Below are 11,594 nucleotides of genomic sequence, written 5' to 3'. Positions count from 1 at the left end.
CAAGAGGCTCGGTGGCCTGGACGTGAGCTGGATGAGCTCACGGCTGCACTTTCCAACACCGTCCACCTGGGAAGTCACAACACCGAGTCACAACACTGAGTCACAACACTTCTCGAGTCACCACGCCGAGACTGCATGTGCGCCCCCTGGTGGGCCTGCGCCAATCACAGTGACACGGGTAAAAGGAAACCATCGGCCTGAGGAAGAGCCCAGGCGAGCAAAGTCACTTCTCCAGGCTTTACACACTGCCTTGCCACGCGACCTCATGACTGATCCCCAAATGAAGCATCACCTCCGATTCAAGAGCAAGGGACCAATGTAACATTCGCGCTGTTACCTCTGAGCTTCTTAGGCATCATGGCCTTCAGCTCAGACCCACACGAGGCCAGCAAAGCCAACCACGTGGGCCTCACCCTGCAGGGACCCCGAGAGCGCCCACACGGGTGGGTACCCCACGCCACTGGGGCAGGCAGTGACCTGGCGTGAACCCTTCCATATTAACATCTGGAGTGTGTGCTCGGCTTGCAGAGAGTTATCAGCCGGGAAACTCCTGAAGAGCTGGGTGGAAGTCTGGCAGAGGAGGAATCGGGGCTCACTGCCGGCTCGTAGGAAGGACTAACCCACCCGCGCTCACAAGCAGCAGGTGGCCCTGGACAGGCGGGGTGCCACGGGGGGTGCACGGGGAGGTAAGTAGAGCAGCCTTGCATTTCTAGAACACAGCTCACATACTGGGAACAAAGGGATGCCACCCTGGGGACGACGGGAGTGCCGCACACAGACGTCCAGCCTTCGTCCCCATGGGGAGGTGCAGGACGCAGGTGAGAGCATGCTGTCCCCCGCCGGGCAGGCTAGGGGGGACAGGACGAAAGACAGGCGCTGCACGTTCCTGAAGGCGGAGTCCGGGGAGGGAAAGGCTGCCGTCCACAGTTTACGCGTTGTTTCATGTGGCCGGAAGTCAGGTTTCAACACAGGATCTGAATAGTTAACGCCGGCCCACGGTTCTAGTGATGTGTATCTTGTCCTTACGCCATCACTCACGAAGAGCCCGGATGATGCTGACTGCTGCTGGGTGACACGTCTGCAAGCTGTGACGGATGTTCAGGTGACAAGTGCCACGTTTCTCCTCCACCCCCAGAGTTGAAAACAAGAGAAACACGTTGTATAAAACAATAGAAAACAGGATAACCCTTTACAGGGGTACAGTTGGCTGTGTCACTATAACACACTGTACAGCAAGAAGCAGGCCAACGGAGGCTGTAAAGCTGTTCCGAGAGTGTCGGCAGAAGGTGCCACTGGCACAGCCCCGGGCGGCTGCGTGTTTCTTAGCTGCAGCGACAGGGGGAGACCTCAGGGGCGACAGGAAGCCCCCGGGGTCGGACAGGAGACAGGCAGGGGCTTCACACACCTCTGCCACCCGGCCCGCCCCCAGCGAGGCTCTGGGGTCCTGCTCCCGAAAACTGGGAAGACCGCCGTTCTGGCCACAGGCCGCGGGATGCAGGTCCCAACGCGGTGACATGGTGACGGCTCCATTCAGAGAGGCTCCAAGCGTCTCTACGGCACGGGCCCTTCGTTTGCAAACTCCACCCAGCGGTGTCCCTGGGCGCCTCCGGGGAGGGGGGGGCTGGGGCGGCACGGACCCCATGCTGCCCCACCAGACGGCCGTGTCCCCTCACCCCACACACGTCCCCGCCCGGCAGGCCACACGTGTTTGTCCTCAGCTTAGAGCACACGGAGAGCCGCCAGCCATAAACTGAAGATGCCCCTGTTTTCTTCTTTTTAGACTCACGTCAAGAAAGTGCATGGGAACATTGGATTCCGCGGCCTCTGCACAGTCGGTGGCTCCGTGATAAGAGACTTGGCTCCACATGCGCGCTCCCGACTTGAAGAGGGGCCGAGCTTCTGGGACCCAGCCGGGCAGAGGCTCCAAGGGCTCCTGAGGGGGACGCCCACCTCCGACGCGGAGCGCCCCGCCCGTGAGAGCTGCTGGCGCTGCTCCTACACGTGGGGACAGGGAAAGCGGGAGGGAGCCGGGCGTCCCGGACACTGTTCTCCACGCGCCTGCTGGTTCCGTGGGGGGACGCTTCCCCCGGGGAGTTGTCACTTTGTTCCTTCACATGGCGCGGACCTCGGCTAATTTGTATCCAAGGGGCTGCCATTCGCTTGAGGCGGGGAACGGGGACTTCCCGCAAGACGCTGTTTTGGAAGAGAGCCGGGTGGGGGCCGGGTGGGCTGCAGGACCCGAGGACTCCTCGTCCTGGCGGGGCGGTTACCCTAACATCTCCTCAATGCACAGCATCGGCGCGTCGGTCGGGAGGAGCTCGCTCTAGCAGGCAGGCAGGCAGCCGCGGGCCCCGCGGCCCGGCGGCCCGGCCGCTACGTGAGTTTCTGTGCGCTCTGCTTTCCTCCGCTCGTCCTGAGCTTCTTCTCCCCGGACAGGGGGGCGTGGCCGCGGCTGTGGGCGTTTCCCTTCTTCTTCAGGTGCGCGTGCGCCTGCGGCCCGGAGGCCCTGCGGGCGTCGGCGGCGTCCGGCGCGGGCGCGGCCGGTCTGGGGGTGCGGAGGTTGCCGCTGCTCTCCATGGCGAGGCTGCCGTCCCCGCCCGCCGGGTGCCAGCGCGGCGGCCGCAGGCTCCTAGCGCTCTTCTTCTCCTCGGCCCGCGCGTCCAGGGTTTGCTTCTGGGAGCCCAGCCTGCTGCCACTCAGCGCCTCCGGGGGCCTGGGGGGCGTCTCGAAGGGGTAGCAGGCCGGCACGCCCTGTGTGCGGGGAAGGCCTTTCTTTCGCGCGGGGCCCGGCTTGGGGGCCCCGTCCTGGGGGGGCCTGGGCGCAGCCCCGGCGGGGAGCTTACCTCTCCCGGGGCTCTGCAGGGCGCCCCCGGGCGCGGCAGGCAGCCGGGCCTTGCCGCCCTTGGCCCTCTCGCCCTGGACGGTCTGGATCTGCAGCCATTCGAGCTGAAGCAGCCGGTCCACGAACCTGCCCAGCAGCCCGCCCGTGCGCGGCACGGCGCCGGGCCTGCGCTCCGCGTGCACAAGCATGGCCATGCCCCGCAGGTCCCAGGCGCTACATCGCGGCGGGAGGAAGTCCGGGTAGCAGTACTGGGCCCTCGCGTGGCCCTGACCCGGGTGAAGGTCCAGATCGAAGCAGGCCGGGTCGATTTCTTCCGCCCGCAGGCGGAGATCTGGAGGCGTGCGCGGCGAAGGAGCGATGGGGATCCGCTCCGAGTCCGAGAGGTCGCTGGCGCTGTCCTCGTCCGCATCTCCTTTCAGGATGCCCATCGACCGCACGGCGAGAAACAGCTTGCTCCCCGCCGCCCCCAGCGGGCTCCTCGCGGCTTTGCCTTCCGGGGAAACGCGGCCTCCGGGCTCCTCCGCAGCCGGCCCGGAGACCCCCGGGGGGCTGCTCTCGGGTCCGGGGGGCGCGCGGGCGGCTCGGGGCTCACTCTGCCCTTTTCCCGAAGAGTCCTTCCCACGTGGCGCTTTAGTCCAAGATGGGCCAGCATCCATAACGCTGCGAGAAACAAAACTGCGATTCTCAGTACCTGTGCCCAGGGCGCGCCTGCCTCCCCCAGCCCAGGAGCCTGACCCTCCGGTGCCCTGGGGCCAGGAAGGGGAGGGCCTCGCGCCCCGCCAGGGCCTGCACGGGTTCCTGCACGTCCCAGAGCTGTGTCCACCCAGCGCCCCGGCTGGGCAACACCCTGTCAGCTGGCGCAGGTGCCGGAAGGGCAGGCAGGGGGCTACTTTGTATCAAATGCCAGCACCGGGGGAGGCCGCGGACCTTTCCTCAAGCGCGCGTGGGACCACCCCGGGCCACGCCGTGCGTGCTTTGGGAACGCCGGTTTGGGAGGAAGAATGTGTCAGAGACCTCAGCCTGTTCTGCTGACGCTGAGCGGTAGTTGACAACATCCACGAGTCAAATCCACGGCTGGCTTTCACGGGCCTGGTTCCAGGGCTGTGTCCACGAGAAGTCAGGGTCGAGTTTGAGAGAACACACTAGGGGGCGCTGTGACTCGGGGCCAACCGAAACCCTGACGTGAAAAAGGGTGGCGTGTACCCCCCGTACCCTCCACCGAAAGTGTGTGACTGTCTGCACGTAGGAAACGCTCGGGGCCACTGTCCTTAAGGGGGCGGCCGCGCGGTGTCCTGAGACCCGGCATGAACGGGAGCTCCGGGCTGGCGCTGGCCCGGGGAGCGGCGAGCGGAGGGAGGCGCCCAGCCCTGTGCGCTTCCCTTCCATCACCTCGTTCTTTCCGGGGTGACTCAGTCGGAGGCAGGGGCTCATGTCTGAACTGGAAATATTTCCTTTTCCATGGACTTACCTAGGACGTGGCCTTTTACTAAGACTAATAACGCTTCTCCATACCCTGGGACGGACAAGTCAGATGGAGGAAGAAAGAAAGAAAAGAAGGAAAAGAAGGAAAAGAAGAAAGAAAGAAAGAAAGAAAGAAAGAAAGAAAGAAAGAAAGAAAGAAAGAAAGAAAGAAAGAAAGAAGAAAGAAAAGGAAGGAAGAAAAGAAAGAAAGAAAGAAAGAAAGAGAGAGAGAAAGAAAGAAAGAAAGACAGAAAGAAAGAAAGAAAGAAAAGAAAGAAGAAAAAAAAAAGGGCTGCTGAAGGACCTTTTTGGAAACCTCCGCGGCCGTCCGCCCGCACGAGCACGCTTGAAAGTGTTACTTCTTGAGTCATGAGCAGGGAGGACGTGCAATCGTTGCCCACCGCCTGCCGGCTGCCCACGAGATGCCGCGGGACGGCGGGAGGAGCTGCCAGGGCTGAGCTCTCGTCACTGACGTGGTGAGCGCGTGGGCTTACCTCTCGCTGCCCGGGGCGGCCACAGGCGTTATAATCTGCTTCCTTTTTCGGGAAAAGGGAACTGACATAGAAGGATGATTAAGGGGCTCGGCCGCAACGGGTGATTCTGCTAACAGTGCCACGGGACGGCCTCTGCAACTTTCGCCCCCTAGTAATGTTTAAACCATGGGCTCGCTCATTTCTGCCAGATAAGAAAATACAAGTGTGTGTGTGTGTGTGTGTGTGTGTGCCTCGCCCACAGACACTCGCAGTCAGCCTGTGACTGAGATAACACGATTTTACGAGACAAAAGCAGCTCTACAAAAACTGTTTACCTGCTTTTCTGGTGAGATTCATTCACCCCACTCCCTCTCTTGAGAAAGTCACATGGCTGGTCATCGTCTAGGGTTGGAGGGATTGTCTGAAAAACAGGCAAGCAGTCATAAATACCACACACACACACACACACACACATGAAGCGAACAAACGGAAAACAGGACAAATCCAAGGGAGGCCCTCCTGCAAAGGTTACATCACCTTCTCTGCAGCGTCTGAAATATTTTTGCTCAACCCGTTGGAAGGTGCTGACAGCTGCGGAAGTAACTTCTTTATTCCTCCTATATTTGGGAAGGGCTCCTTACCACCGGAACTGCAAGCAACAGAACGGTTAAGTATTTTCTCAATTCATTTTCGAGCACAGGCGACCAGCACTGTGATATTAGTTCCAGGGGCACAACGAAGGGATTGGACATTCATGTAACTCAGTGACCACTGCTAGTAAGCCCGTACCCCTGTGACACCATACCCAGCTACTACAGCCGTGTCGACCGTATTCCGTGTGCTGTGCTTTGTACCTCCGGGACTAACTTTATAACTGGTAGTTTGTGCTTCCTAATCCCTTCCCCCTTCTCACCCATCCCCCCGCCCTGCTCCCCTTCCATTTGGCAACCATCAATTTGTTCTCTGTATCTAAGAGTTGGTTTCTAAAAATATGGAACACTTTGTTTCTAAAAATACGGAACGCTTCACAAATTCGGAATTTGCCTGTGATCCTTGCCCAGGGCCCAGGCTAACCTTCTCTGTGTCGGCCCCATCTGGGGACAGCAGCACAGTCAGTGAGCACTGGGTGCAGGCGGCCCTGCATCCAGACCCGGGCTGGTGTTCACTGGCCTGTTTGTAAGCATTTGCACTGCGTTAAAAGATGGGTGGGGGGGGGGTGGCCTTTGCTTCACAGCTGTGTTTTGCCCGCTCTGTTTGCACAGCGGACCTTGGACACGAGATCACACTGCCGGACAGGCTGTGACTGGGCTCTCGCACACACGGTTCCCGTGGAGGCGACACACGGAGGAGGCCCGCCAGGCTCAGGGCAGGCGTTGCTCCAAAGAGCCGGGATCCAGCCCTTCGCTCATTCACAACTTAGGGCAGAAGTGCCTGGGACGGGGCAGGACTGTGGCCCCGTCCCAGCTCTCCGGGAGCTCAGACAGGGTTGGGGACACTCCCTGTCAACTCCCACTGTCGCATCAACCCATTAGCGGATTATAAACAGATCAACGGTGCGCCTCCCATCTTATCTCTTTTCCAAGTCCTGTTGACTCATACACCTCCTACTGTGAGTGGCCTACCAGGGCCCGGATCTGAAGGTGCATGCCGACTTTGGGGCTAGCCCCTGCCTCTCCTGGAGACGAGGCAGAGGTGGGACGTGGAAGATTTTTATTTTCTTCCTGTGTTACGTTCACAGTAACAGTATGCCTTTTTAGTCAGTTTACATATGGCGGTGACAGAGGTCCCGCCTGGGCGCTCGCAGCGAGTGAGCTCTGCCGCCGCCTGCGGGCCCGACGGGTTTCTAGGCGCGCAGAGCGTGCTCTCCCAGCCCCTCCGTCCGTCTGGGTTTCTCCCTGCTCCGGACGGTGGGGGGGGGGGGAGCCCTCTGGAGTTCCCGGCCCCACACCGCTCCCTGGGCTCCCGTTTTCTGCACGAAGCTACCGGGCTGCACGCCTGCAAGGCCCTGAGGATGCGGGAGACGAGCGCGAGTTTGGTTCCCCGGTGGTTCGGGCTTGCCTCGGAAGGAAGGAGGCTGCAAGTCTGTTTCCCGAGCGCCAGAGGCAGATTGAGGGGAGCTGCGTGACCCAGCACAGGGTGTGAACTCTCGTCCCCACGTCTTCCCCTCCCGCTGGGCGTCTGGAGAGGCGCCGCGGCAGCACCGCCCCTCCCCGCTTCCTCGCCCCCGGGACTGGGCTGGCGGTCCGGGGCGGCAAAGCATTGTGGGTGATGTGCGGACAGGACGCTTCCCTACGCAGCAGCGGGGCTCCGCGGTCCCGCCGAGGGTCCCGGGGGCGGTGCATGTGCCCAAAGAGCTAGCTAGCCTAGAGGGTTAACAGGAGCCGGAGGACTAGCCCCTGGAAAGGCCAGTCCTTGCACCCGCAACCCTCCCCGCCCCCGTAACCCAGAAATCCGGGGACCCGCAGCATGCATTTCTCCGTGTCTTCCGTTTGTGCAGACACCGATCTACGATCGATAGGCGCGTGGGCCAGGCAGACTCAGACAGAAATTGATCAGACCTGTTTCGCGATCGCCGAGGACACGTGACGAGGCCGCCAGCCCTCCTTCCCGGCGCCGGGGCGGGAGGCCGTTCCGCTGCGCGCTGCTGTGAGCGCGCGGCAGGGGGCGACGCGCAGCGGCGCGCGCCCGGCCGGGCTCCCCGGCGGCGCTCCGGCCCGCGCGAGCCCGCGCCCGGGCGGCGTCACGAGGGGCGGGGCGGAGGCTCACCGGGAAGTTGCATCCGAACAAGTTGCAGCCGCGTAAGTAACGTCGCGGACCGGGAAGGTGGGAGGGGCCGCCTCACGAACGCAGCCTCCGGGTAAGAACCTCCTGGAGGCGAAAGGAGGTGCCACCCTGCGCTCTCCGGGCGGCCCCGAAAGGCTTGCCCTGGAGACAGCACTCATCTCCTGGGAAGCAGGCTCTGGGTTCGCTGCCAGAAACGCAAGACCTGGTGGAGAGCCAGAGGGGCGAAGTGGCGGAGGAGCGGAGAGCGCAGCAGGCCCCAGGGGTTCCTCCAGGCTGCAGTTCCGGCGGACGGCCGGGGACCTCTGAGCGCCGCGGGGGACGCCGCCAGGGTAGCGGAGGCGGGGTCGGAGGCTGACCCTCGGACCCCTGCCCCTACACCCGAGGGCCGGCCGGGCCATGTCCTCAGGCTCGGGCTCCGCAGACCTGCCCCGCACCCTGGGGTCTCGGAAGACCGCCCTGCGAAGCCTCAGCAGCCTCTCGGACCTGGACGGCAGCGCAGCCGCTCAGCGGCGGCCTTGCCGGCCCCCCGGGATCCCGGGACGCGCGCCGCCGCCGCCGTCCGCACCGTCAGGCTGCGACCCCAGCCTGCGACCCATCATCCAGCGGCGGGCGCACTCGCTTCCCAGCTCGCCCGAGCGGCGCCAGAAGGCTGCGGGCGCCCCCGGCGCTGCGTGCCGTCGGGGCTGCAGTCGGCAGCCCCGTGTGCGCTTCGCCGACGCACTGGGCCTGGAGCTGGCCCAAGTCAAGGTGTTCAGCGTGGGCGACGACCCGTCGGTGCCGCTGCACGTGCTGTCGCGGCTCGCCATCAACTCAGATCTGTGCTGCAGCAGCCAGGACCTGGAGTTCACGCTGCGGTGCCTGGTGCCCGACTTCCCGCCGCCCATCGAGGCCGCAGACTTCGGCGAGCGCCTGGGGCGGCAGCTGGTGTGCCTGGAGCGCGTCACCTGCTCGGACCTAGGCGTCAGCGGCACGGTGCGCGTGCGCAATGTGGCCTTCGAGAAGCAGGTGGCGGTCCGCTACACCTTTTCTGAGTGGCGCAGCTCGCACGAGGCGGTTGCCAGGTGGCGCGGGCCCGCGGGCTCCGAGGGCACGGAGGACGTCTTCGCCTTCGGCTTCCCAGTGCCGCCCTTCCTGCTGGCTCTAGGCTCCCGCGTGCACTTCGCGCTGCGCTACCGTGTGGCCGGCGCCGAGCACTGGGACAACAACAGCGGCCGTGACTACAGCCTCACCTGCCGCAACCACGAGCTGCACATGCCCCGCGGGGAGTGCGAAGAGAGCTGGATCCACTTCATCTGAGCAGCGGGCCCGGGCCCGGCGCTCTGCCCCCTAGCCGCACCTGCGGTGCCTGCCTAGCTGGGCCCTCGGGGAAGAGGCCGCGGCTCTGACCTATAACCTATACCCCATCCCCAAACCTAAGTCTGACCTCATGTCCTGCTGCACGGTTCCCTGGCGGTGGCCATCCTGTTGTCTACTCGAAATATCTGTGTCGCCTGGTGTAAAAAGTAGCCTCAGGTGGCCAGAGGGCGGTGTGTAACTCGCTGGGGGAGGGGTGCTGGGCTGCGGATGCCTGGGAGCGACGGGCTCTCTGGGAGGGGCTCTGGCTGGGTTTGGGGGACAGGCCTGCGTGCTCCTGCTAGTAAGGCCTGACGCTTTCGCACGTGTCGTGCCTGGGTCTCCGGGAACATAGCTATTATTTATTATCATTGTGACACTGGGACTTTGACTCCTAACGGATGCCTTCTCGGGAACATCCTGGATTTAATAAGCTAAAAAAAAAATCGGTCTTGCGTATCTGCGCCCCAGCGTGACCCCCTTCGAGGCCCCTGGAGGCTTTCCTGCTCTGGGACGAGGAAAACTTGAGACCACGCATGCTGCCAGTGTCTGGGGACCTCTCACGGTGGGAAACTATTAATAGGCAGGAAATTTATGCCTCATCAGTCATCACACAACCATTCCGAGGCCTCCAGCCTGCCCTGGTTAGGCGGTGTGCCCCCTGCGTCGCAGCCGAGGAGGAGGGAGAAGCTTAAGCCTTTACTTCTCTGCAGCGTCTCTTCTCGCTTCCTGTGTCCCTCTGGCGCGGGCTGGATGACATGTGTCTGCATGGCACCGGGCCACTCTGGTTCGGTTTGGAACTGCCTAAACGTGGTGAGGAACTCTGCCTCAAGTGATTCAAATTCCCAGGCGACTCTATGGACTCTCAGGCAACCGTGTCCTTTTCAATTACCTTTTTATGATTCAGATGACTTCTTGTGTCTCCTTCAGTGTCAGGGGGTCCCAGCCAGCACCTTTCAGCAGTCACGGCACCACGTAGATGTAGGTGTTTTCAGCAACAGCCGGAGAGCACTAAGGAAAGAGAAATCACAAGTATTTATTCTTTTTAATGGTTTTAAATTGCACTCATACACGCCTGGTTTTCTCGGCTACCTGCCAACTTTATTTGTGACTTCAGGTCAGGGAGTTTCTAACGTGGTCTGGATTGCCTTCCCAGCTTTAAAGTGCTAAATGCTTTTCCTTTGTAAAGAAAAAATTGCCAACCGAGAAGCCGAGGCCATTGTCCTCTGCAGAGAGCTACAGCGACTTCGAACCGCTGGCAAAGGGCGGGTGCTTTCCCTGGGGGCCCAGCGGTGGTTTTCTCCGACAGCAGGTGCTGGTGCTGATGTGGGGAAACCCAGTCCCGGGGGCAAGGCCTGCAGCTGGTGAGGTTCCGCGATGATACCGCTGGAGCCAGCGTACAGTTTTGTGACAGCTGTCACCAATGAGTTAACTCTAAATTTTCCAACGCTTGTTGACATTTCTTCAATCGGTGTGAGAAGGATGCGTTCTGCCTTTTGACCAAGTTGTTTTTTGCGATGGCGACTTTTGTGTCTTTGAAAGTCCAAGGAGGAAGCTTTCTGACCTGGAGGGAGTGCCCTCCGATGTAAGAACTCGGAATTTTGATTCCAAGTACCGTGATGGAGGTGAGCAGCCTTCGGCTGTCAGCTCAGGGCACCGCATTGACATGCAAGAGAGAGGCAGGCCTGCTTGCATTTCCTGTTGTGTGACGAGCTGTCCAATTAGGTCAGCACGCCTGTGAGAGCCCTGGACACTATGCCCTTGGCCCCGGCCCAGGGTGCAAAATAATTACCCTGAGTATTCACACGCAGAGCTTAGAGCTGCCAAAGTACTGCTGTATAAAGGAAGGCACGTAGAGAATCTTACAATCCATGACAATCTGTGTGAAAGTCACTTACCAGAAAGGTTCTGCTCGCGGGGTATAAAGTAAACATTGTATCATCAGTATTAAGAGAACCTCGGGGTGCCTTTTAAAATATCAACATTTCTTAATGTAAAAGCTTAAATATACTTGCCTCGTATCATCAGGTTCAGTTTAACAAGAACTTTCACACCCTGAAACCCAGTTACGTGGGTTAGATGTTCGCATTTTGTAGTGGAATGTGAAAATTGTTGCGCTGTCTCCCCAAACACATTTTAATGTCTGCCATTTAAGACGATTTCACCCAGGCCTAAAATTAAATTATACATGCTCAAATTGGTAGCTGGAATGAGTTTTTCTTGTCTCCTTATTACAGAAACAAGGTATTAGAAACCTCTTGTTTAAATCATTTCATGGTTAAGTCTTATTCGTCCTACAACAGTCAAATTTAGTGCCCTGCCAAATATTTATATATATATATATTTGGCATATATGTATATGTAGATTTATATATGTATATAAATATACAGAGACATACATATGTATATAGTATGCTGGTACCTCAGTTTCAGTAGCACAGGTGCATATGTCTTTAAGAAAGTGAAATGCCATCACTCATGCCAAGTCAGGTATGAAAACAACTCTAGCAGGGGCATCCCACCTGCAGCCCGCAGTCCACGTGCAGCTCAGCATGGCTATGCGTGCGGCCCAACACAACAGCGTAAATTTCCTCAAAACATGGGGTGGGTTTTTTTGTGTGTGATGACCTGTTGCAATGTATTTCATGTGTGACCCAAGACAACTCTTCCTCCAGTGTGGCCCAGAGACGCCAAAAGGTTGG

At 60.1% G+C, this 11,594-nt stretch overlaps 2 protein-coding genes across 3 annotated transcripts; one reads left to right on the top strand and one right to left on the bottom strand.

Annotated features, from left to right (window-relative positions):
- Nucleotides 1-2,372: 2,372 nt before the first annotated feature.
- On the bottom strand, nt 2,373-7,467 carry FAM217B (family with sequence similarity 217 member B). Of its 2 annotated transcripts, none has more exons than XM_028523641.2 (4): nt 7,335-7,467; nt 5,314-5,425; nt 5,112-5,197; nt 2,373-3,502 (listed from the first exon to the last, which is right to left on the bottom strand). In XM_028523641.2, the coding sequence occupies exon 4, from the start codon at nt 3,496-3,498 to the stop codon at nt 2,374-2,376; it is 1,125 nt and encodes a 374-aa protein (XP_028379442.1). In that variant the 5' UTR covers nt 3,499-3,502; nt 5,112-5,197; nt 5,314-5,425; nt 7,335-7,467; the 3' UTR covers nt 2,373. The 2 variants fall into 2 exon arrangements, with proteins under 2 accessions (XP_028379442.1, XP_035865889.1); XM_036009996.1 differs by lacking the exon at nt 7,335-7,467 and adding an exon at nt 5,851-6,300.
- A 90-nt stretch (nt 7,468-7,557) lies between these two features.
- On the top strand, nt 7,558-10,863 carry PPP1R3D (protein phosphatase 1 regulatory subunit 3D). The gene has a single exon (XM_036009997.1). It carries the CDS (start codon nt 7,957-7,959, stop codon nt 8,854-8,856), a length of 900 nt encoding a protein of 299 aa, XP_035865890.1. The 5' UTR covers nt 7,558-7,956; the 3' UTR covers nt 8,857-10,863.
- The last annotated feature ends 731 nt before the right edge of the window (nt 10,864-11,594 follow it).

This window comes from Phyllostomus discolor, chromosome 9, assembly GCF_004126475.2.
Source record: "Phyllostomus discolor isolate MPI-MPIP mPhyDis1 chromosome 9, mPhyDis1.pri.v3, whole genome shotgun sequence".
Classification (NCBI taxonomy): Eukaryota; Metazoa; Chordata; class Mammalia; order Chiroptera; family Phyllostomidae; genus Phyllostomus; species Phyllostomus discolor.
Note: the sequence above shows the minus strand (reverse complement) of the source record. Positions and strands in the feature narration are given on the sequence as shown.

Excerpts from the sequence above, each read along its gene's own strand:
- FAM217B (XM_036009996.1), bottom strand. The coding sequence starts at position 5,870 with ATGGGGCCGACACAGAGAAG. Across the intron at positions 5,198-5,313 it reads TTTCAGACGCTGCAGAGAAG|ACAATCCCTCCAACCCTAGA; the intron begins GTGATGTAACCT and ends CCTGTTTTTCAG. Across the intron at positions 3,503-5,111 it reads GAATCTCACCAGAAAAGCAG|CGTTATGGATGCTGGCCCAT; the intron begins GTAAACAGTTTT and ends TGTTTCTCGCAG.
- PPP1R3D (XM_036009997.1), top strand. The coding sequence starts at position 7,957 with ATGTCCTCAGGCTCGGGCTCCGCAGACCTGCCCCGCACCCTGGGGTCT.